General features: G+C 40.3%; 1 protein-coding gene across 6 annotated transcripts in view; it reads left to right on the plus strand.

Annotated features, from left to right (window-relative positions):
• The window catches only part of AP2B1 (adaptor related protein complex 2 subunit beta 1), a 125,484-nt gene that overhangs the window by 16,136 nt on the left and 83,280 nt on the right, over positions 1–26,068 (plus strand). For all 6 annotated transcript variants that reach the window (XM_066263362.1, XM_066263366.1, XM_066263364.1 and 3 more), the window contains exons 5-9: positions 2,498–2,743; positions 20,410–20,600; positions 22,914–23,135; positions 24,069–24,189; positions 24,307–24,402. In XM_066263362.1, the coding sequence (XP_066119459.1) occupies positions 2,498–2,743; positions 20,410–20,600; positions 22,914–23,135; positions 24,069–24,189; positions 24,307–24,402 (876 nt within the window). The remainder of the gene's footprint in view (positions 1–2,497; positions 2,744–20,409; positions 20,601–22,913; positions 23,136–24,068; positions 24,190–24,306; positions 24,403–26,068) is intronic.

Raw genomic sequence — 26,068 nt, forward strand, 5'->3', positions numbered from 1 at the left:
AAACTACAGGAGGTACTAGTTCTTTTTTGTATTATTTAATAGGTCTTACCACATTTGATTAAATTTTTTATTTTGGAAAATTTTAGACATGTTTAAATTGAGGAAATATTCCAAATACCCATCTTGCAGTTTTAATAGTTAACAATTCATGATCAGCCTTGTTTAATTTATATGCCCTGTACATACTTTTCTGACCCTCATCCCCTTTCCTACTGGGTAATTTTTCTTTAAAAAAGTTTTTAAAATTACTGATTTTTAGAGAATGGAAGGGAGGTAGAGAGAGAAAGAAACATTGATTTGTTGTTCCATTTATTTATACATTCATTGGTAGATTCTTGTATGTGTCCTGACTGAGGATCAAACCTGCAACCTTGGTATATTGGGCTGATGCTCTAAGCAACTGAGCTAGTCAACCAGGGCTTGCTTCCCCTTCCCCTGCCCCTGCCCCTTCCCCTTCTCCTCCCCCCTCTCCTTCCCCTGCCCCTCCCCCTTCCCCTTCCCCTTCCCCTTCCCCTTTCCTTTCCTTTCCTTTCTCTTTCCTATTCATTCCATTGATTTTAGAAAGAGAAAGAAGAGGGAGAGAGAGAAACATTGATTTATTGTTCCACTTATGCATTCATTGGTTGACTCTTGTGTGTGCCCTGCCTGGGGATCGAACCTGCAACCTTGGCATATCAGGGTGATGCTCTAACCAACTGAGCTATCCAGCCAGGGGCTAGTGGATAACTTTAAAGCAGATTCCAACCACCATAAGCATGAAAACTAATTTCATCTTTGTATTTGTCAGAATAAGCTTTCTTTTAAAAAGATAACCACAATACCATTGTCACATCCTTAAAAATTGACCATTAATAATTCCTTAATATTATTGAATATTTAGTTTAATTTCTGCTCATTAGATTTGATGAACGTTTCCTGACTGGTGGCACAATGGATAAAGTATCAATCTAGAACGCTGAGGTCACCTGTTCAAAGCCTCAGAGTTGCTGGCTTGTTAGCACAGAGGTCGCTGGCTTGAGCTGGAAGTGGCTGTGAGGTTGTCCACACTATCCTAAAGATTGCCAGCTTGAGCAACAGGACACTTACTTGACCCTGGTCAAGGCACATATGGGAAGCAATCAATGCACAACTAAGGTGAAAGAACCTACAAGTTGTGCTTCTCTCTCCCTTCCTGTCTCTCTCAAAAATAAATAAATTAACAAAATTAATAAATAAATTTAAAAGGATTTAATGAACATAATCATGAAGTTCCTGTTAATATATATATTTTTTACATCTTAATTTTAGTCTGCAGTTTTTTTGTTGTTGTTTTTTACAGAGACAGAGAGATAGAGGGAGGGATAGATAGGGACAGAGAGACAGGAACGGAGAGAGATGAGAAGCATCAATCATCAGTTTTTTGTTGCGACACCTTAGTTGTTCGTTGATTGCTTTCTCATATGTGCCTTGACCGCGGGCCTTCAGCAGACTGAGTGACCCCTTGCTTGAGCCAGCGACCTTGGGTCCAAGCTGGTGAGCTTTGCTCAAGCCAGATGATCCCGTGCTCAAGCTGAAGACCTCGGGGTCTGGAACCTGGGTCCTCCGCATCCCAGTTCGACGCTCTATCCACTGTACCACCGCCTGGTCAGGCTTAGTCTGCAGTTTTTAAAAAAGAGATAGCATTTTAAAACTTAGCTTCTATTAAACTGTTTTGAGAAATAACCAATATGCTTTGTTCTCAGGGAATTTTTGTTGTTTTCCTGTTTAACTACATTGTACAGACTCAAAGAACATTTCATTCTTTCTGTCCAGTGGTTCACAGATAAGACTACCTCATTGGAAAGAATTTAGTTCATGTTTTTTGAAGTTAGCACTCACATAGGTTTATAATTTTTAAAGAATTTTTTTAAAATAGGGCAATTTAAGGAGTGTTTCTTCTTACTGTTTTATTTGTACTGTATGTAGGAGAGCTCTTGCTAGTAAAAGAGAATGTATGTTAATTAGGACCTCAGAGCTCTGTCTGCTCCTTAATCCAGAAACTTACTTAGTGGTCAGGCCCACACCAGCTTCTGTGCACTCTTTTGCTTTCCTGCCTGTAGGCCAAGACCTTTTTTCTCCACACTTGATTATTTGTGAACTAACTATGGAATGGTGCTCATCTTTCCAATTCATTTTTTCCCCCTCGGTACAATAATACAAGCCCAAAGGCCTTTTGTTTTAAGGGCAGGTCCACTAATGGCCACAGGAATGGTAACACCAGCTCACTAGGCTTTTGCTTAGTCCTGGAACTAATTGTGGGCATTTCTTCATTGTGTATATAAAAGTTATATGAATTGCTAATCTCTTATAGGCAACTAAAGTTTGTATTTAGAAAAGGATAGCATAGGCAATTTGGGTTCTGATGTAGGCTAACTGGAAGCTTACATTAATGAAATACTCTCTTATGGCTTATGCAGACTAGACTATTGACTTTGAGTCACCATGTATACGTATAATTGTCAAGGATTGTTTTTTGTAGGACTGTGAAGATCCCAATCCTCTGATTCGGGCCTTGGCAGTCAGAACCATGGGGTGCATCCGAGTGGACAAGATTACAGAATATCTCTGTGAGCCCCTCCGCAAGTGCTTGAAGGATGAAGATCCCTATGTTCGGAAAACAGCAGCAGTCTGTGTGGCAAAACTCCATGATATCAATGCCCAGATGGTAGAAGATCAGGGATTCCTGGATTCTCTGCGGGATCTCATAGCAGATTCAAATCCAATGGTAATGAGCTGCTTTTATAAAGAGAGCAGTATTTTAAATGAGTTACTTTAAAAAGCATGTTTAAAACAAATCTTACCTTTGGGACATTGAACAATAGGTTAGCTGTGGGAAGCATGACTTATGTGTGTCCTACAGATTGTCGTATCTCATGTCCTAGGTGTTTCTGAGGTGAAAACCAAGTTAAAACGCCTAGGGTCTTAAAGCAAACCTTTTTATCATACATACCCCTATACTGGCTTAGAATAGTGATTTTCACCATTGTGCTGCAAGAATTTTTTTTTTTTTTTTGTATTTTTCTGAAGCTAGAAACGGGGAGAGACAGACAGACTCCCGCATGTGCCCGACTGGGATCCACCCGGCACGCCCACCAGGGGGCAATGCTTTGCCCCTCCGGGGCGTCGCTCTGTCATGACCAGAGCCACTCCAGCGCCTGGGGCAGAGGCCAAGGAGCTATCCCCAGCGCCTGGGCCATCTTTGCTCCAATGGAGCCTTGGCTGCGGGAGGGGAAGAGAGAGATGGAGAGGAAGGAGAGGGGGAGGGGTGGAGAAGCAGATGGGCGCTTCTCCTGTGTGCCCTGGCCGGGAATCGAACCTGGGACCTCTGCACGCCAGGCTGACGCTCTACCACTGAGCCAACCGGCCAGGGCCTGTGCTGCAAGAATTTTTAAAACATGCAATACCTGACTAATCAGGAGCACTAACCTTCTCTTCCTTAGATTGTTAAATAAAAAAAAATGTCAACAGCCAACACAACAGAATGAATCAAAATTATACCACTTTTTTGTTGTTGTGTTATTAAATTGGCAAAAAAAAATTTTGGTGTGCTGCAGAATTTTTTTTTTTTTTTTAGTTTAGTTTTTTTTTTTTTTTTTTTTTTTACAGAGAGAGAGTTCAGAGATAGCGACAGACAGACAGGAACAGAGAGAAATGAAAAGCATCAATCATCAGTTTTTCATAGCAACACCTTAGTTGTTCATTCATTGATTGCTCTCCCATATGTGCCCTGACTGCGGGCCTTCAGCAGACCGAGTAACCCTTTGCTCAAGCCAGTGACCTTGGGTCCAAGCTGGTGAGCTTTGCTTAAACCACATGAGCCCGCGTTCAAGCTGGCGACCTTGGGATCTGGAACCTGGGTCCTCCGTATCCCAGTCCGACACTTCATCCACTGCATCACCGCCCGGTCAGGCAGTGTGCTGCAGAATTTTAGTAATTAGTTTGTGTGTCATGAGATGAAAAGAATAAAAATTCTCTGGCTTAGAAACAAACCAGTCTTTTTATCATTTTCTAAAGGAGGTTTTACATTTAATTTGTATCAATTTTTTAAAGGTTATTTCTTCAGGTAGATGTATGTGGTGGTGTGGGGACAGAAACTGAATCAAAATTATCTTTATTGCCTAATTATCGTAATGCATTCTTTTATAGAAGAATTCTAGGACAAGATTTCTTTTTAGCCAAACTTGATTGTTCTAAATGTTTGGCAGCCAGACATAACTTAATACCTTATAGTTTTGGGACCTTTTATTTCTCTAATTGACATTTTAAACTTTGCTATATAATTAAAGGGGAGCCAAGTCCCAAGTGGCACGTTGACTCTGCTAGTAACTGAAGCTCTTAAGTATCATTACAAGATGATGGAGGAATATAGATACCTTCTCTCCTCTTTCTGCCCAATGCACTATTTACTAGAAGGTGAATAACATCAATTATTTCAATGGACAACCTGTGAATATTTTTTTGAACTTTTTTTTAATAGTTATTTTTTTATATAAATAAATTTTTATTTTAATGGGGTGACATCAATAAATCAGGGTACATATATTCAAATTTTTTGAACTTTTTGAAATAGAGAATTAGAATTTGCCTTTAAGTAGACATTGTCTCTCCCTCACAAATTACCTGCTCAGATTTCTGCTTGGCTGTTTCATTTGGTTCATCTTATTCTTTAGGTAGCCTTGGTTTCTGCTCATTATCCCTTAAGTTTAGTAGCATGGTCAAAGGATGAAGGAAGCCACATTTTTTAAAAGTACTGTGGTACTGAGTACCATCAGGACACTTTCAACCACTTCCTCAGTGTAAAAGTGGGTGTGGGTGCATATGTGCTTAAACTATGGCTTCTGACAGGTATCACCACCAGTATTAGAATTCTTTTTTCTCTGAAGTTGGAAACGGGGAGGCAGTCAGACAGACTCCCGCATGTGCCCAACCAGGATCCACCCGGCACGCTCACCAGGGGGCGATGCTCCGCCTATCTGGGGCGTCGCTCTGTTGCAACCAGAGCCATTCTAGCACCTGAGGCAGAGGCCACATAGCCATCCTCAGCGCCCAGGCCAACCTTGCTCCAGTGGCGCCTTGGCTGCGGGAGGGGAAGAGAGAGACAGAGAGGAAGGAGGGGGCGTGGAGAAGCAGATGGGCACTTCTCCTGTGTGCCCTGGCCGGGAATCAAACCTGGGACTCCTGCACGCCAGGCCGACGCTCAACCACTGAGCCAACCGGCCAGGGCTATATTATAATTCTGATTCAACCCTGCCTTTTTTCCCTCAAGTAGTACCATGTGGCACTTTTTAAAAAAATTCCATAAAGAAATGAATGTGTAAGGCAATAGTATCCATCTTATAGACAGATTAGCTGATACCAAGTAGTGGTTTTGGCACTGCGTTTGGTTCCCCGTTATTCTGAGCAAGTGTTTTTAAGTTTTTCTACCTGAGGACAGATGAGAAGACGATAAGTATTTGGGCTGGACACATGAAGTTTTGGGCATCCAGATGAGCAAGATATAATATCCCCTGAGGAAACTTGTTAAATACCCAGTGGGGCTAAGAATGTGGAGAGAGCAGAGTGAAAGCGAGTTCTACTGCAGGCATCTCCAGTTGTGGAAGGAAAGGTCGTTTCTCTACTAAGTAAATTCTTCAAAGCAGAACCTATAAAATAGGATGGTCAGGGATAGGGACTAATACTGAGTACTTAAAAAAGGCACTTTTTTTGGTACCCAAGTAACACTTAGAGATCTTTATACAGATCATTTGGGAGGATGGAATAATTCAGGGACAAACCCGATTTGACTGATGTATTGTAGAGGAAGGGCTGGTTTCGTCCAGTCCATAGTACTCAAGTAGTATGCACATGCCATTTATTTATTTATGCATTCTCTTGGAATTTTCAAACCCATCACAATTAGAATGACTAAATAAAATGAACCCAGATTCAATAATTATCAATACATGCCAATCTTGTTTTACCTGTTTTCTTCCCCCACCCGGTACCTATATGTACTTAATTTAAACAGGCAACACATGAATGAATTTCAATTTGAATTTATATATAAGATTGTGGTAAACTAGAATGTTCTTAATAATTCTTAACCTGTTGTTACTGAAACAAATTTGGAGGTGATTTGGGGAGAATTTCACAGAGTTATCTTTGAGAAAATTTAAGGTTATTTGATAAGATTTTGAGAAACTTTCGGGAATGGCCTTTTATTGTATCTTGATTTTCTTAGAGCAAATGTCAGCATTAGAAATTAAATTGTTGGACCTACTGCGCTAAATAGAAAATCCTGATTCTTGTCAGACTTCTTAAAGCAGAATTTTTCTCTAATATTGTTCCACTTATTGCTAACAAAGTACCCAAGGTGTGAAATTTAAGGAGGCATTTACTCTCAGATGATGACCCGGTACCTGCACAATCTTGAGAGTGGGGTGTGTCCTTAAATTTTGTGCTTAGTGTGCCTTGCTCACCTTACTCTTGTCCTGGCCGTGTTTTACATACATTCAAATCATTTTTTTGAGCTCTTCATTGCTGTTTTTTAGTGAAGAACTAAAAAGCTTGGAATAAAAGGTAGCCAACAAACATGTACACACATGCCTCCTTTTGATGTTGAACTCATACTTTCAACTCAAAAGTATTTCTTACCTTTTACCAAAAAGTGATCTGACTGTCATACTGATTTTGTGCTGCTAATAAGAAACAGATGAATGCATGAATGTTAAGTAACTTCCAAGGTCTAGGGATAGAATATAGGGTTTAGTAGCTCAAATACCTGAGAAGCTTCTAAGGCTGATAACGACCTTGTGTCATTAGGAAAAGATCAATTTAAATGCATTCTATGTTATGCACAGTGATAGATGCTTTTAAACTATTTTACTTTAGTTTTTATACTTTTCCAGCAAAGTAGATGTTATTCCATGTTAGAGGTAAAGCAGTGTATATTCAGAGAAGCAAAAGAATTCTCCCAGAGTCATACAGCTAGTGCTAATGTAGCCAGGACTCTTTCTGAGTACCCATTCCCATTCCTGTCACTGCCCTCGTGGATGTGGGTGTACAGTAGAGTTTAAATGTGTATACGCACACCGAAACATTTAGAACGGTTTCATTTTCTCAACATGGTTAAAATTTTGAACATACAAAGGCCTTTAATTATCTAAGAACTGTTTTAATTTGGAAATTTTACTCTGGTGATGGGTAGGAGGCCTATTTTACTGCTCTGAAGAGGTTATCTTATTCCATTTTTTTCAGAAGTTGCTCACAAGGGGGCAGCACTGCACCAAGAAATATAGAATCTCCTGCAAAAGAAACTAATGCTTCCAGGGAGCTCTTCTGCCTTAGTAGTTTCCTTGTAACTCACTTCAGAAGGGCATCCTAGATGTCAAAGCATCAGAATATCTATAGCAGGGGTCTCCAAACTTTTTACATAGGGGCCAGTTCACTGTCCCTCAGACCGTTGGAGGGCCAGACTATAAAAAAAACTATGAACAAATCCCTATGCACACTGCACATATCTTATTTTAAAGTAAAAAAACAAAATGAGAACAAATACAATATTTAGAATAAAGAACAAGTAAATTTAAATCAACAAACTGACCAGTATTTCCATGGGAACTACACTCCTCTCACTGACCACCAATGAAAGAGGTGCCCCTTCCGGAAGTACGGCGGGGACCGGATAAATGGCCTTAGGGGGCCGCAGTTTGGGGACCCCTGATCTATAGAAATGACTTTGAAATCTAAGAGTAAAATCAAGATATGATTACTTTTGGGGTTGTGTTGACCTCCAGGCTGATTCTTGTGGGGTAGTGTACTTTGCTACAAGTCATAGAATTTTATTGTATTTTTCAGCCTCTGTTTTGACTGATCATATGTACCTCATTCTCCTCGGTTGTTTTACCATTCCTGCTTTAGGTAAAGCTGATTTTCAGTGAAAAGTGAAAGGTAGACTTTGAAATAAAAAAAATTCATGCTGTTAAGTCCTGGCTTGACTTCCCTGAGTCTCTTTCTCCTGTACAGCGAGGGAAACCATCTTAGGTAGTTTGGGGAGTATTAATTAAGCTGTTGCAAAGAAATCACCTATTAAAGGGCCTGGCTTATGGAGCTCATGTGAGGAGCAGTGTTGCTGCTGGAACCTAATGGCAAAGGTTAACATGATCACTACAATATTAATTTAAAAGGGTTTGAGTCCTTTGATATCTGTATAACCTCATATAGTAAAATCTTTTTGGAGCGAATTAGACTTAAACTGTGTTTAGGTGCAGATTTTATCAGTCCATTATTTTGAAAGTAAACCTGCATTCAGAATGAGGAAACATTTTGGAGCTGTAGGAAGGTAGCTCCTGTGATGTCAGAATTTAAAGATAAACATAAATTTATATTTGCAAGAAAAAATGTACTTCTGAATGATAGTGATTATTCTCTAGTGGTTTGCCCATACATACGATTTTCTCTCTTTATTAAGGTTTTTCATTGCTCTCTGAGTGGTATTTTGAGGTATTCCATCTTTAGTTAACATTTATGCTAGATTCTGCCAGTCCAGAGACTCTTGACAATCCTACCACTTGTTTGTGAGTTCAGTTCTCCTAAGTCCCTATGGCTTAGATTCTTTACCCATTGTCTTCTGAACCTTCTTAGTTCTGCTCCCATTACTATGCGAGCTGCCCACCAGAATGCCCCTCTTCCACTACTCTGTTGTCTCTGCCAAAGCACGAACTACGAATTAGTAAAAAGTACATATTTTCATTTGTTGAGGGTTATTTTGGACAAGCAGCATGTTCTTATAGTCACTTCAGCTTGGCCCGTAATAGCTTTAAAGCAAAGGTTCTAGTTAAACTGCAACTGTGTGTGTGTGTGTGTGTGTGTGTGTGTGTGTGTAAGAGAGAGAGAGGGAGAGGGAGAGGGAGGGAGGGACAGAGAGAAACAGATAGGGACAGACAGGAAGGGGGAGAGATGAGAAGCATCAATTCTTTGGTGCAGCACCTTAGTTGTTCATTGATTGCTTTCTCATATGTGCCTTGATTGGGGGGGCTACAGCAGACCAAGTGACTCCTTGCTCAAGCCAGTGACCTTGGGCTGAAGCTGGTGAGCCTTGCTCAAAGCAGATGAGCCTGCGCTCAAGCTGAAACTGCCAGCTTCTTTTAATTTGAACTTATTCTGGAAAACTGTCTTATGAAAACATTTTCTTCTCAGAAAAAGTGTTATTTTAACAGTGTGATAGCCAGCATGTAGAAACAGCATGGGATTATGGCAGTGGTTCTCAACTGTAGGCAGTTTGCTTCCCAGAGGATATTTGGCAATGTCTGGGAACACTTTTGGTTGTCAGAACTGATGGGAAGGGTGCTACCAGCGTCCACTAGTCAAAATTCAGGGATACTTTAAACATCCTGCAGTGTATAGGACAGCCCTTTACAACAAAGAATTATTCATCCCAAAATGTCAACAGTGCTAAAGTTGTGAAAAATGGGATTATGGAAATGGCATATAGCTGATAGGGCCAGAGTAGCTGCTATTTTGAGTCCTGGGTTGGCTGCTTAATGGAAACATAGCCTTGAGCAAGTTGATTAAAATGAGCTTCAGTTTTTCTAGCTGTAAAATAGAGATAATAATGCCTATTTTACTGGATTATGTTGAACATGAAGGAATAATTACTAACATATTTTAATGCCTGCAATTTTTTTTTTTAAACAGAGTTGTAACTGTTACAACCCTTGAGGATTTTTTTTTAAAATTTTTTTATTCATTTTAGAGAGGAGAGAGAAAGGAAGAGAGAGAGACAGAGAGGGAGAGAGAGAGGAGAGAGAGACAGAGAGAGAGAAGGTGGGGAGGAGCTGGAAGCATCAACTCCCATATGTGCCTTGACCAGGCAAGCCCAGGGTTTCAAACCGGCGACCTCAGCATTTCCAGGTCGACGCTTTATCCACTGCGCCCCCACAGGTCAGGCAATGCCTGCAATTTTTAATAACTGCAGCTGTTCTCAAGAAACAGACCTAGTATTACATACTCTGATTATTGTAGTTTTTATTTAGGCCTTAGAATATTTACTTTTGTTGTGGTTGGTTGTCAGTCTGAGATGATAAAATATTGAACAATTCAAGTCTCTCTAGATCACTTTGTAAATTTGAGAAGGATTTTTTTCAGAACATATTTGATGTCTTCGTGGGAATGTTAAATTGTTTATTAAAGATAGGCCTAGAATGCATGGAAAAGCTTAATGACCTCACTTAATTTAGTACTTTAATTATATAACTTCTGTTATCCCTAAATATATATTAATGAGTAGGGGAGTAGTAAAATTAAGATAGTTTTCATAAATGAAATTAGAAAGCACAATGCTTTTCATGTCAAATGTCCATAAAGGAGTTCCAGAGCTGATAGAATTTTAAGCATGTGTGAGAGTGTTAATATGTGTCAGGCACTTGATAAGAGTGGTGTAGGAGTTAATATGTTCAGTGTGTATCTGGGTTCCCCAACTGAGTAGTGTTATATTGGTACTGAAAGGGGAGCTGCTGTTTGTTTCTGCAGCATTGGAATGTTAAGCTGTTGCAGTCATCAGAGGCTGCTCTCATAAGGGACTTGCTCTCCACCTCTTGAATTTCCCACTGACTGATCTGAGTGCCTTTCTGTCTCTACTTACAGAGGAAGCAAATGGCTTGTTTTTCTTTTTTTTTTTCCTTCTGTATTTTTTTGAAGTAAGAAGTGAGAAGGCAGAGAGACAGACTCCCACATGCGCCTGACCAGGATCCACCCGGCATGCCCCCCAGGGGGCGATGCTCCGCCCATCTGGGGCATTGCTCTGTTGCAAATGGAGCCATTCTAGCGCCTGAGGCGGAGGCCATGGAGCTGTCCTCAGTGCCTGGGCCAACCTTGCTCCAATGGAGCCTTGACTGCGGGAGGGGAAGAGAGAGATAAAGAGAAAAAAGGGGGTGGAGAAGCAGATGGGCGGTTCTCCTGTGTGCCCTGGCTGGGAATCAAACCTGGGACTTCCACATGCCAGGCCTATGCTCTACCGCTAAGCCAACTGGCCAGGGCCTTGTTTTTCTTTATAACATCTTCTGGAAACCTTTTTCTGTGTATTCTCACTTTTTTATTTTACACATTGTTTTTATTTTTATCAATTATTACCAACTTAGTCTTTTTTTTTAAATATGCTCATTTTTGAGGGAAATAATTGTAGATTTACAGGAAAATTGCAAACAGTACAGAAAATTCCTATATATCATTTACATACTCAGTTTTATTTAAAGTTAACATCTTACATAACTATGGTACATTTTTCAAAACTAAAAAATGAGCATTGGTACATTATACTATATTAACTGGAGTGTAGATTTATTTAAATTTCACCTGTTTAAACACAAATGTCCTTTTGCTATTCCAAGATTCAATCCAGGATACTGAATTACGTATCTTTACTTTTTTTTATAAGGAGCTCTTTAGGAAAGTCTTTCATAAACAGAAAAGTGCTCTGTGACTCTGAAATGTTTTTGTTTTTATTTCCTGGAACTATAGAATAATGGTTAAAACTCAGGTCTGGAACCAAACTTTAGACTTGTGTTTGTATCCTCGTTCTGCCATTTCTTACTGTTCTGTCTCCCAAACCTCTCAGTATCCTCATCTAGAAAATGGAGATTAAAAATATTGCTGCTTTCATAGGATTGTTTTGAACATTAAAGGATCAGAAGGGCTTACAAATTACTTAAAACTGAGCCTGGTATAGAGTAAGTCCTTAAAAATGATAAACATTTATATCCTATATCAGTGGTCCCCAACCCCCAGGCTGTGGACCGGAACCGGTCCGTGGGCCATTTGGTACCAGTCCGCAGAGAAAGAATAAATAATTTACATTATTTCCATTTTATTTATATTTAAGTCTGAACGATGTTTTATTTTTAAAAAATGACCAGATTCCCTCTTACATCCGTCTAAGACTCACTCTTGACGCTTGTCTCGGTCACGTGATACATTTATCCGTCCCACCCTGAAGGCGGGTCCGTGAAAATATTTTCTGACATTAAACCCATCCATGGCCCAAAAAAGGTTAGGGACCATTGTTCTATATTGTATAGTGATTGTGCCTCCACCTGGAATGCTGAGCTTGCCAGTTTGAAACCCTGGGCTTTCCCGGTCAAGGCCCATAAAAGAAGCAGCTACTACTATGAGCTGATGCTTCTACTTCTATCCTCCTTTCTCTCTCCCCCCCTCCTCTCTCTCCTCTCTCTCCCCCTCCCTCCTCTCTTCTTCTTTCTTTCCTCCTTCGTCCCCTGCCCCCTTTCCTCCCCCTCCTTCCCCCCTTTCTCTCTCTCTCTCTCTCTCTCTCTCTCTCCTCTCTCCCTTCTCTAAGAGAGATAAGTGGTGTGATAATTTTTTTTGTTATATTCATGTTGCAGCATGCTGTAGTGTAATTTTATGGTTTATGGACCAAGTAACTCTGATTCTTAGGAATACCTTTTTGTCTTTGTTGATGTTTATATGTAGTGTTTTGGTTTGAAAATTTGCATTTTGTCAGAACATATTTTAAGCCACTTAAGTAATGAATTTTATTGAGACTTATTTGTAAGTTTTAATTGTTGCCATTATATTCACACTTGATTGCCATAATGAGATGTGTTGACTTAGCTTCCTCATTCTGGGGAAGAAGACAGAACATTATAGAATGTCATAACAGCATCTTATCAGTTGGTATTCTGTACATTGTCTTATATTAAATCATGAGATCTAAATTTTGTTTGAGGAGGAAAAAAGTGAATTGGTGCCATATAGTTACTGTGTCCTTAAGTAGATGATAGTGATGGAAACATGCTTTGAACAAGTAATATCTTGCTCTGATTTTTTTTGTTTTGTTCTTTTTTACTTTGTTCTTTGACATGTCATGTGTAACAACTCCCTAAAGGAGAAAGTAAAATTCCAAACTTGCTGATTTTTAGGACGATGAATACATGTAAACCACCTATACTGCTCACAAAAATTAGGGGATATTTTATAGCATATTCATTTTGAAATATCCCCTAATTTTTGTGAGCAGTATATATTTTATCCTGATAGTTTTGGTCAATTCTACTTCTTTCACTATATTCAGATCTTCAGGGGCACTAGGGCAAAGGATTGTAATTGAATGGGAAATTGAAGCATTAATCTGTTCAGAGTGTGTGACCTTTAAGGTCATTACTAGAAATGAAAGTCCTTTAAGTGGTAGTTTAGTTAATAGGATGAAGTAACTATACTGGAAAGTGATGTGTTTCTTGGGTTCTGAGGCAATGAAAATGAGTGAAATTAGAGTGCAGGATGGAAATCATTCAAAGGGACGGGGAATATGTGAGAGATTATTCATAAAGACATTCCTGTCTGTGCTAGTTCACTTCCAGTGTATGTCTGTTTCCTCTAGAGTTCTACACAGGATCATTTCTGTTCTAATCATATCCACCGCTCCAGTTTGCTTCTGTTTGAAAAAAATGAGGCCAATTTATGTCTTTAGAATTTCTGCATGTAAGATAGGGGTAGCTTATAAATCAGATTTTATAGCTAGGTAGTAAGTCTGGCCTCTTTAAGTGCTGCCAGAATATGATTGTGTCTGAAAATATGAAGAAGAAGAAGAATAAATTTTTCTCCTTGTATAAATCCTATATGTCACCTTTCCCTGGAAATAATGTTTTGATTATAGTACCTTCTCCTAACTCTGATTTTTCTTTTCCTTTCCCCTAGTTTAAGTTCATAGCTGTTAGAACTTTTTTGTAAATGCCAGGTACAGAATGATTAGTACTCAGACACAGTACTAATGTAGGAGTCAGATACAGAACTTGAGTTTATATTCAAGCACTATCCCTTTCTGACTATGTTGACTAAGCAAGTCACTGCATTTTTCTAATTCTGTATTTATAAGTTAATTTAAAAAGCCTATTTATCTGTAGTATGTGGATTTTGATAGCTACTACCTCAAGTTGCTGTGAGGATTAATAGGACATAGTAAGTGTTCAATAAATTTTACCTATTATTGTCTTTTATCTTTGTGCAGCTCTTATTAGGTGCAGTATTGAGTAAGTCAAAACACAAATTGCTTACCTTAAAAAAAATTGAGCAGATTCTGAGGGTCTATAAGGAACTATCAAATTAAAGAAATCTTTAGTTAAGGCAGAGGAAGATTTGTCTAGTATTGAGTATGATTTTAAATATTTCTATATATGCTTTTGCATACTGTGTATAAGTATATATATATATATATTTAATATCTGTGTCTATGAAGTAGACATATTATAGTAAGTCTAGGTAGGGCAGGGTGGAATGTGGAGGAGGAATATTTAATTGCAGTCCCCCAAAGAACAGAACTTACCATAATTGACAAGCAAGGTGCGTTAAAAAACTATTTTTTGACAAAATGGGGTGTGTTTCTTTGTAGCCTACTTGCCAACTTTTTATAAATTAGCTAACATACTGAGAAAACTCAAGAAACCCTATTTATAAATCTATTTTTAAAAACAAAACTTTGTTTAGAAACACTTTTCTTTCTTGGGAACTCTAATTTTCCTGAGATTATAGTTAAAAGAGCATTGTTCTCTTCATGGTAGAATTTTCTAAGAGAAATGCCAGTTTTCAAGAGGAAATATTTTATATGTGTTAGTTCAGATTCATGACAAATATTATATATGATAGTTTGTTCAAGAGAGATAGAACCTTTGTTTTAATGCAGTAGCAAATCAAGGCAGTTACTGCAACGGTCAGATTTGTTTTTGGTTATACTTATTGTTTGGAGAAGGCTCTTTGAGAAGAGGAAATAAATCTTAAGTTTTAAGGTCTATATTTAAAAATAGACAATGTATGCACCATGAGCATAGTATAAAATCAGAAATAGTATAGCCTGACCAGGCAGTGGTGCAGTGGATAGAGTGTTGGACTGGGAGGCAGAGGACCCAGGTTTGAAACCCCAAGGTCGCTGGCTTGAGCGCGGGCTCATCTGGCCTGAGTGTTGGGTCACTGACTTGGGCATGGGATTATAGACATGACCCCATGGTCACTGGCTTGAGCCCAAAGTTCGCTGGCTTGAAGCCCAAGGTCACTGGCTTGAGCAAGGGGTCACTCACTCTGCTGTAGCCCCCTGGTCAAGGCACATATGAGAAAGCAATCAATGAACAACTAAGGAGTCTCAATAAAGAATTGATGCTTCTCATCTCTCCCTTCCTGTCTGTCCCTATCTGTCCCTCTCTCTGTCTCTGTCACACACACACAAAAGAAATAAATAGTATAAATATTGACAAATGAGTTATCCTGTATACCCCAGCCACTCAGTTGCTATCTTGAAGTCAGCCTTTTTCTTTGTCTATTTCAGTCAGTATGTCTGTCTAGCTTAAAGTTTTCATTAAAGAAACATGGCTTACTGACCAGGAGAACTCGCAGCAGTCCCTTATGGGCCCACCTCCCTGTGTTTCTGCAAACCTAACAATCTGAATGTGACAATTAGGAGACGAAAGGGGTAAGGTGGAATAGAATGAACTTCGAGGAATTTTAGAGGAACAGGACTGTATTGTTATTGGGGGATACTCTCTTCTGGTTGGTCGCTGGCTTAGCGGCTGGCAGCGATCCCTTTTCTCAGTGCAAACCTTTTCAAACATAATCCTGTAATCTGATCTTGCTAGGTCTTTTAATTAGACTGATGTTTCCCTATTTCCTTTTTTGTTTTAATGTGATAAGTAGAAATTGCCTCTTTAACCACCAGAACATATACTTCATTAGCTACATTATATCCTTGGTTTAATTTGTAATTGCCTATGATAGTAACAAAAAAATTTTAATTGCTCATTCTGTTCAGCATCCTTGTGTTCTCTTTCCTCCCCAGTGTTTTTAATTCCTCCCATTCTTACCCTTTGGTCTACATTTCCTAATAACAGATATTATTTAACTTTTTAAAAAAAATATTAATAGGGTTTGCCTGGTAGAAATGGTATGTTGTAGTAGGATGTTTATTTTGGACAACTGGAAACCAAGACTGGGCATTTGTTGTCAGCATAGATGAAAACAGGCATCTGGTCTTCCAGAGACATTTTGACCCTTTTATACTATAATCGAATCTAACAAGTGTATTGTACATGGGAAATAGAATTATCTTTTGCCTGTGTGTAAAGCACTAAAATGATGGAGGGGATTATAATTTCACTCTTTATGCCTTTTAGTTTTCACTATATCCCATGATTGATGGTAGAGGTAGCAAACAATAATTAAGTCAGAAAAGAGCCATATACATGCTACCGTGCAGTAGCTGGACTAGATCATTCTTTCTCATTAGTTTTACTAACAATAAAATACTTTATCCTTAAGCATACTGTACTTACCAACTGAACCTTTGATTTTTCATCTTGGAATTTTTGTCCTGATCACTAAATTATAGATGAAGATGATTCATTTGTGGCATTATTGTCCTTACTATAATAATGGTATTGTCATAAGTGTATTATTTGATTAAAAATCATATTCTCTAGACTTTTTTCTTCTAGGTAAAAATAATGCGGGGATAATCTACCGACATCCCAGATAATGTGTATATTAAAGTCAGTAGTTAAATCATGCCCATTGAGTTTCTTCTCTTGCTAGCAAAAGGATAATTGTATAACTCAGGGGTCCCCAAACTTTTTACACAGGGGGCCAGTTCACTGTCCCTCAGACCCTTGGACAGCCATACTATAAAAAAAAACTATGAACAAATCCCTATGCACACTGCACATATTTTAAAGTAAAAAAAACCAAAATGGGAACAAATACAATATTTAAAATAAATAACAAGTAAATTTAAATCAACAAACTGACCAGTATTTCAATGGGAAATATGGGCCTGCTTTTGGCTAATGAGATGGTCAATGTGCTCCTCTCACTGACCACCAATGAAAGAGGTGCCCCTTCCAGAAGTGCAGCAGGGGCCGGATAAATGGCCTCAGGGGGCCGCAGTTTGGGGACTCCTGGTATAACTCTTAGTTTCCCAAACTTTTAGCAAGGGACTTTAGTAAGAACTAACAATGAGTTGACATTTTTGAGAATCTTTTCAATATATGTAATTACTGAAGCAGCTGTCTCCTGTAACGTCTCATTTATAGTTACAGAATGTTTATATAGAGCCTTACCTTGCTAAATTTTAGTTAACGACTAGGAGCCTTCCAGCAAAATATTTTTTTTGTTTTTGTTTTTTTAGCAAGAGAGATAGAGACAGAGAGAGGGACAAATAGGAACAGACAGGCAGGAAGGGAGAGAGATGAGAAGCATCAATTCTTCATTGTGGCAACTTAGTTGTTCATGATTGCTTTCTCATATGTGCCTTGATCGGAGGGCTCCATCAGAGCCAGTGATCCCTTGCTCAGGCCATCTACCTTGGGCTCAAGCCAGCGACCATGGGATCATGTCTGTGATCCCACACTCAAGCCAGTGACCCCATGCTCAAGCCAGATGAGCCCGCGCTCAAGCCAGCAACCTTGGGGCTCAGACCTGGGTCCTGTGCATCCCAGTCTAACGTTCTATTCACTGTGCCACCGTCTGGTCAGGCTATGTGGTTTCAAATAGACTTGTACAGAGCTGTAGTGTAGTTTTTGTTCATTTTGGTGTGTGTACTTGCCAGTTTTAATTATATTCATTAGTTGTAGATTTGTTAGTCATATTAGAAATAATCTGTAATTTTGGTAGAGTGTTTACTTTTTTCTTGCAACTAATGTAAATTCCCAGATCTGTACTTGGGATACAAGTGTACTTTTTTTTTCCTTTTTTTTTTCTTTTTCTTTTTATTTTAAGTGAGAGAAGGGGAGATAGACTCCCACATGAGTCCCAACTGGGATCCTCACGGTGAGCCCCGTCTGGGGCCGATGCTCTGCCCATCTGGGGCCGTGCTTGCAATTGAGCTATTTTTTAGTGCCTGAGGCAAAGGCTCCACAGAGCCATTCTCAGTGCCTGGGCCAACACACTGGAAACAGTCCAGCCATGGTTGAGGGATGGGGGGAGAGAGAGAGAGAGAAGGAGAAGGAGAGAGAGAGAAGGGCAAGGGGCGAGGAGAAGGTGGGGAAGAGCAGATGGTTGGATGGTTGCTTCTCCTGTGTGCCCTGACCAGTAATCAAACCAGGGACTTCCACATGCCAGGTCAACACTCTATCACTGAGCCAACTGGCCAGGGCGGTGTGCTTTCTTTTATTTGGTAGCAATATTTTATTTATACTGTCTGAAAGAAGGAAAATTTTGAGATAACCATATTTCATTGTTTCTAAGATGCTTTATTATTTTCTGTATTTGGAAAGAAAATTGTTTTATAATAAACTGATGTACCATTAATTAAAAAATACATCCAAATTTCAGAGATGTTAATGTAAAAAACTGCAACTGATGAATTATAGTAGTATTACCACATTTATTTTGCATAAGGCTTTGTAGAAAGAATTTATGCATATTGTCATTTTATCCTCAAACTAAAGCTAATCTGTGAGGAAGATTAAATTATCCCTAGTTTTCAGATGGGGAAACTAAATTTCACAGAAATTATGTGCTATCCCAACATCATATAGGGATCTAGGATTTCAAGCTCAAATTTTCTTACTCTAAGACTTGTGATATGATTGACGGTATCATCTCCATCCCGCTTCTCCCACCCTGTACATGCGTAGCATTCACCTATAAAATTTTTAGCCTAGATTTTTCTATTACCTAGTATATATGTTTTATATTGAAACCACTGCTCTTTTTAGCTGTTCATGTTTTGATTCTACTGGTAGCTTTGGGTACCATTAAATTTGTTAACGTTTTAATAGTTATGTGTGACTTTCTGCTAAATATGAATTGTTTTAATTTTGGGTTGTCTGACCGCTAGGAAGCTGTATATGTCATTATTGGTGGTTTCAGTGCTCACGTTGGTGGCACATTATATAAGGTCTACCGGAAAGTTCTGTCCATTTTTTTTTTTTTATTTTATTTTTTATTTTTTTTTTCATTTTTCTGAAGCTGGAAACAGGGAGAGACAGTCAGACAGACTCCCGCATGCGCCCGACCGGGATCCACCCGGCCCGCCCACCAGGGGCGGTGCTCTGCCCCCAGGGGGCGATGCTCTGCCCATCCTGGGCGTCGCCATATTGCGACCAGAGCCACTCTAGCGCCTGAGGCAGAGGCCACAGAGCCATGCCCAGCGCCCGGGCCATCTCTGCTCCAATGGAGCCTTGGCTGTGGGAGGGGAAGAGAGAGACAGAGAGGAAAGCGCGGCGGAGGGGTGGAGAAGCAAATGGGCGCTTCTCCTGTGTGCCCTGGCCGGGAATCGAACCCGGGTCCTCCGCACGCTAGGCCGACGCTCTACCGCTGAGCCAACCGGCCAGGGCAGTTCTGTCCATTTTTGGAATAAAGTAAAATACAAATTTTTCTTACTGTCAATAAACTTTATTAAATAATATAATTGCCATTATTATTAATGATTTCTTGCCAGCGTGAGGGCAATTTGTATATCCCATTTTTGAAAAATGTTTTATCTTTTGATGCGAAAAATTGAACCAGTGCTTGTTTGATATCTTCTTCATTTTTGAATTTTTTGCCCTTCAAAAAATTTTGTTGGCTCAGTGGTAGAGCGTCGCCTAGCGTGCGGAGGACCCGGGTTCGATTCCCGGCCAGGGCACACAGGAGAAGCGCCCATTTGCTTCTCCACCCCTCCGCCGCGCTTTCCTCTCTGTCTCTCTCTTCCCCTCCCGCAGCCAAGGCTCCATTGGAGCAAAGATGGCCCGGGCGCTGGGGATGGCTCTGTGGCCTCTGCCTCAGGCGCTAGAGTGGCTCTGGTCGCAACATGGCGACGCCCCGGAGGGGCAGAGCATCGTCCCCTGGTGGGCAGAGCATCGCCCCATGGTGGGTGTGCCGGGTGGATCCCGGTCGGGCGCATGCGGGAGTCTGTCTGACTGTCTCTCCCTGTTTCCAGCTTCAGAAAAAAAAAAAAAAAAAAATTTTGTAAGGACAAAAACAAGTGATAGTTGGAGGGTGCTAAGTCTGGGGAATATGGTGGATGCGACAGACATGCTTCTGTAGCATTTCTTCCTTGTTGAAATTTGTAAAAATTACAGTGGCGTAAATGAACTTTATCAGTAGCCATGCGTACACTATTGCTTCATACATAAGACTAACGTGAATCAACTTTGTTTTAGTTAATTTGCTACGTCAGTATGTATACATTAAGTGATAAAAATAGGCACACATGTGCCAAATAAATGTGCTTACATGTCGAAACTTGTGATAGAAACGGACAGAACTTTCCGGTAGACCTTGTATATTATTAGTGGTTTAATATGTGAATTGAAAGTAGTTTATCTGTTTCTAGTTGATGAGGTGAAATATACAGGAATATCTATGATCCAGAGAAGATTGTTTGTCTATAGTTGTACTGTTTTTGGTAAATCAAGGTTATGTCTGCTTCCTTCCCAGGTGGTGGCTAATGCTGTAGCAGCGTTATCTGAAATCAGTGAATCTCATCCAAACAGCAACTTACTCGATCTGAACCCGCAGAACATTAATAAGCTGCTGACAGCCTTGAATGAGTGCACTGAATGGGGCCAGATTTTCATCCTGGACTGCCTGTCCAATTATAACCCTAAAGATGACCGGGAGGCTCAAAGGTCAGTCTGGTTATCTGGATAATATCTGGGAGTCTTGACTTGTTTAATAAGTGTCTGTATTAGAATAAAAATCTATTATGTTGACGATCAGTGGCCTATGGGATAGATATTGTAGGATAGATATTGCTGTCCCATCGTATTTTCTTACTAGAGTTAGGTAAGAATCATGCAAAATTTCTTTTTAAAAGATGCATGTTTTTTTTAAAAAAAAAAAGATGCATGTTTTTCATTTCTCATTTGACCAGTGTAGTTCAGTTGTGCTAAATTCTTCCTCATCATGGTCTCACATCTCTCATACAGCAGTTACTGGCCATATGATATAGTCTCTTATTATAGTGACAGACTTTTTATTCTATTAAATACATAGTCATTGGCTTGGTGCTAGTTACTGAGTTGAGCTATACCGATAATTCAGGATTAGAGAAAGTGTTGGAGCCGGCAAAATCGTGTCAGTCTAAACCTGGAGATTTTAGAAGGCACACCTAGATTGTTCTGAGCACTTGACCACTGTAGTGTTGCAAATTTTCTTTGTCAGAAATCAGCTATTAAATTTCATAGACATACATTTTAGTTTTACAGAGTTGAAATTATCACCAATTTTCTTGAACATTTTTTGTATATAGGCACTGAAGTTGGCAGATTACTTTTGAAGAAATGTTGGCTCTTCATTGAGTTGACGTATTTTAATATGGGTGATAGGAACCTTCCTTGCCTGGCTGAAGCTCAAGCTACTATAACGCAAGTGCTCTTTGCTTGACTTGGGAAGTTGTTCCCTCTGGACAGAGACCTGATAGTTTCTTTCCATCATTGAAAGTATAAATATCTTCTGGAATGACTTTATTTTTCTGTTGGTCATTGATATCTCACACTTATTCATTTATTCACTCAGGAAATATTTATTGAGCCCATGTTGTGTAAGAAGCACTGTTCTGGGTCCTAATGATACAACAGTAGACAGACAAGTCATAGCCCTTGTATAACACTGTTCTGAGAGATGGAGCAGAAATATATAGATGCATATAATACATGTTGCTATATAATATGTCAGATGGTAGTGCTGATGAGAAGATAAAGTAGGGAAGAGATCTAAGATATGCTGGGCATTTTGGGGATGAGTTGTGTTTCATAAAAGGATAATTAGAGAAGGCCTCACTGAGAAGGTGGCATTTGTGTAAAGACCTGAAGGAGATCAGGGAATTAACCAAGCTGATACAGGAGGGAGGAAAAGAAACAGCATACTTATCCTGTATCTTTATCTTTTTTTTTTTTTTGAAGTGAGAAGCAGGGAGGCAGAGAGACAGTCTCCTGCATGTGCCCAACCGGGATCCACCGGCATGCCCACTAGGGGGCCATGTTCTGCCCATCTGGGGTGTTGCTTTGTTGCAACCAGAGCCATTCTAGCACCTGAGGCAGAGGCCATAGAGCCATCCTCAGCGCTGGGCCAACTTTGCTTCAATGGAGCCTTGGCAGTGGGAGGGGAAGAGAGAGAGAAAAAAGAGAGGGGAAGGGTGGAGAAGCAGATGAGCGCTTCTCCTGTGTGCCCTGGCTGGGAATCAAACCTGGGACTTGTGCATGCTGGGCCGATGCTCTACTGCTGAGCCAGTGGGTCAGGGTATCCTGTATCTTTAACTGAATATAGTCAGGAGCCACTTACATTGCCTAGGAGCTATCAAAGTTAGGTTAATTTCTGAAGGCCCCTCAACAGATAATATTTAAGATTTCAGAGGCATTTAAGTGTAGGTGGCAGGGGCCAGAAGAGGAAGAGGTTGGGGGAATATTGCAGTAATATACTATTGTTAGAAAACAAAAACCCTTTCAGAGATTTTCTTATTCTGAAGGTAAAGGATTGGGTAGTTTTCCCTGTCAACCCATCTCCTGCATCTTAACAATGAAACCTTCCACCGCAGTTGGTTAATATTTCTCAGTATAAAATAACTCTGAGAATGCTTAATTTGACTTCCTGTAGGTTGATGAGAAATGGACTGTGAGGCAGGGAGGACTATCACACTGGAAGGTAAATGGTGTGAGCTTCAGGTGTTTCGGGTTTTTGGCTAGTTTCCTTCCAATTTGAGCATCCCTTATTGCTGGTTTCATAAAATCTTCTGATGTTCCTGTTCTGCCTGTAGTTTGCTGGGAATGAGGCTTCTGCAATGTTGGATCCCAGTTTTACCTACTCATGGAGCTTTGACTTTTCTAACTGGTTCTCTAATTTCTTGATACTTGGGCTGTGGGACTCTGACCCATTGCCTTATAGACTAGACTGAGCAAAGAACTTCTAATTCAGGACATTAATTTTCCTTTCCTGTCCTTCAGCATATGTGAGCGGGTAACGCCCCGGCTATCGCATGCCAACTCAGCAGTGGTGCTTTCAGCGGTAAAAGTCCTAATGAAATTTCTAGAGTTGTTACCCAAGGACTCTGATTACTACAATATGCTGCTGAAGAAGTTGGCCCCTCCACTTGTCACTTTGCTGTCTGGGGAGCCAGAGGTGCAGTACGTTGCCCTGAGGAACATCAACTTAATTGTTCAGAAAAGGTTGGGAAAAAATGAATGGGTGATGAAAGTGTTTGTAATTTTGAATTAAGCTTAAATGTACCAATATTAAAGAGGCCAGTATTAAGCTATTTTTAATGTATGGAAATGAGAATGTTGTATGGCTGAAAAACTTGCCCTGAGTTAGGAAGGTAAAAGTTGATTTTGGATCATTCCTATAATAAATGCCTGTTGTTCTACAATGCTGTTTGTTTTCTGAGGGATCTCTTAATAGCATACTAGCTAGTGCCTGCTTAATATAGTTCATGCTGTTGTTTAGAGTCAGGTTGCTATTCTTTTTTTTTTTTTTTTTGTATTTTTCTGAAGCTGGAAAGGGGAGAGACAGTCAGACAGACTCCCGCATGCGCCCGACCGGGATCCACCCGGCACGCCCACCAGGGGCGACGCTCTGCCCACCAGGGGGCGATGCTCTACCCCTCCGGGGCGTCGCTCTGCCGCGACCAGAGCCACTCTAGCGCCTGGGGCAGAGGCCAAGGAGCCATCCCCAGCGCCCGGGCCATCTTTGCTCCAATGGAGCCTTGGCTGCGAGAGGGGAAAAGAGAGACAGAGAGGAAGGAGGGGGGGTGGAGAAGCAAATGGGTGCTTCTCCTATGTGCCCTGGCCGGGAATCGAACCCAGGTCCCCCCGCACGCCAGGCCGACGCTCTACCGCTGAGCCAACCGGCCAGGGCCAGGTTGCTATTCTTCCAGCAGTTTTTGACTGCGTGTACCCTCACCTTTTAAAGGATAAAACTAGTCTTCTAAATGGAACAGGTAAGAGTAGAGAGGTGTAGGGGAAGTTTTGAGTTTTCCCCTGTGGGGGGTGGATGGGAGGTGAACAGGGAAGCATAGATTAAATATTAATAGAGACTCAGAAGGATATATCAATATTTATTAATGCCTCATCTTCCTTATCTTGTGTTTCTATGTGTCATAGGCCTGAAATCTTAAAGCAGGAAATCAAAGTCTTTTTTGTGAAGTATAATGATCCCATCTATGTTAAACTAGAGAAGTTGGACATCATGATTCGTTTGGCATCCCAAGCCAATATTGCTCAGGTAGACTCGAGTTTATAATGACTTAGATCTAAAGGTCTGGCCTTCAGAAAAAGCTAGGCCATTAAATTGCTGTTTGAGAGTCCTTAATACTTGTTCACGTCTTGGATTTTTTAATAGGTTCTGGCAGAACTGAAGGAATATGCCACAGAGGTGGATGTTGACTTTGTTCGCAAAGCTGTGCGGGCCATTGGACGGTGTGCCATCAAGGTGGAGGCAAGTGTCTGATGGTAGTTGTGATCATATTACAGGATTCTGAGTGTTCTCTTTACTCCTTCTTTAAAATACCGGTACATTTTTAAAGTTTATCAAAAATAATAAAGCTCATGGTAAAAATATTAAAGAATTTTTAGTGAAAAGCAGCTATCCCTGGTTCTTCTCTTCTCAGAGGGAATCACTTTAATCATGTTTCTGATTTTAGTTATTTTTTTAGAGATACTTCCATGTCTAAGTAATATGCTATTGATTTATAGACATTATTAACTTCCTTCTGTGAGATGAGCAGCTTAGTTCATATACCATGCCTTTCTACTTCTTTCCTCTTCTATTTTTTTTTTTTAAGAGTCAGAGAGAGGGATAGACAGGGACAGATAGACAGGAACAGAGATGGGAAGCATCAATTATCAGTTTTTTTGTTGCGCATTGCGACACCTTAGTTGTTCATTGATTGCTTTCTCGTATGTGCTGTGACCGCGGGCCTTCAGCAGACCGAGTAACCCCTTGCTCAAACCAGATAAGCCCGTGTTCAAGCTGGCGACCTCTGGGTCTCGAACCTGGGTCCTCGGCATCCCAGTCCAACGCTCTATCCACTGCGCCACCGCCTGGTCAGGCTCCTCTTCTATATATTTTCCAGTATACAGGGGTCCTTGGGTTATGACAGTCTCTACATACGATGTTTGGAATTTATAACGCTTACTCCCATGAAAACTTAAAACACAGACGTGAGTGTTTCGACTTACACCGTTAGCATCGTGCTTATGGACTATGTGGGCGAACTAGTTTGGTTGTGTGTGGCGGAAGAATATGCAGTAATGTGGGATATGAGTAAGGGAGTTGGCGTCCCCCTGCACGCTTACCTACACCATTTTGGACTGTTAAAAGAGCAAGTGTTCCATTTGTGTTAGGCTAGGGTATGTTTCAACTTACACCAAAATATCACTGTTGTAGAAACAGAACTGTATCATAACCTGAGGACCCCCTGTAGTTATAGCATGAGGTTTTTTCTTATATTGATTATCTTTGTTTGAGATAATATACCTGTATTTCCTGTTCTGTCAAGCCACAGCCTTGTAAAACTTGCTGTATATTATGACTAAATATGTAGGGCCTATTCAACGCAAATAATTATATTTCCTTATAGAGACTTTTTTTCTTGTGACAGAGACAGAAAGAGGAACAGATAGGGACAGAGAGACAGGAAGGAGAGAGATGAGAAGCATCAATTCTTCGTTGCGGCACCTTAGTTGTTCATTGATTGCTTTCTCATATGTGCCTTTACCGGGGGGCTACAACAGACTGAGTGACCCCTTGCTCAAACCAGATGAGCCTGCCTTCAAGCTGACGACCTTGGGGTCTCGAACCTGGGTTCTCCACATCCCAGTCCTACGCTCTGTCCACTGCGCCACCACCTGGTCAGGCTATACACAGTTTTTAATTGTGGCATATACCATGCATATAGTAAAGTGCAGTCCATGTAAGTTTAACATGGAGATAATGAGTTCATCAGGACTTCTGTGCACATAGCCAGGGCTGTCACTAGCAGGTTTCTGCTTTAGGACAGTGAGTTGGTCTGTACTTGAGAGTCTTATGAAGAGCCTCTGGTTTTAGAGGGAAGGTTTGTTTCCAGCCTGGTGGCAGCTTTCTAATAGGGTTATGGCTGCTA

The sequence above is a fragment of the Saccopteryx bilineata genome, chromosome 2, assembly GCF_036850765.1.
Source record: "Saccopteryx bilineata isolate mSacBil1 chromosome 2, mSacBil1_pri_phased_curated, whole genome shotgun sequence".
Taxonomy (NCBI): domain Eukaryota; kingdom Metazoa; phylum Chordata; class Mammalia; order Chiroptera; family Emballonuridae; genus Saccopteryx; species Saccopteryx bilineata.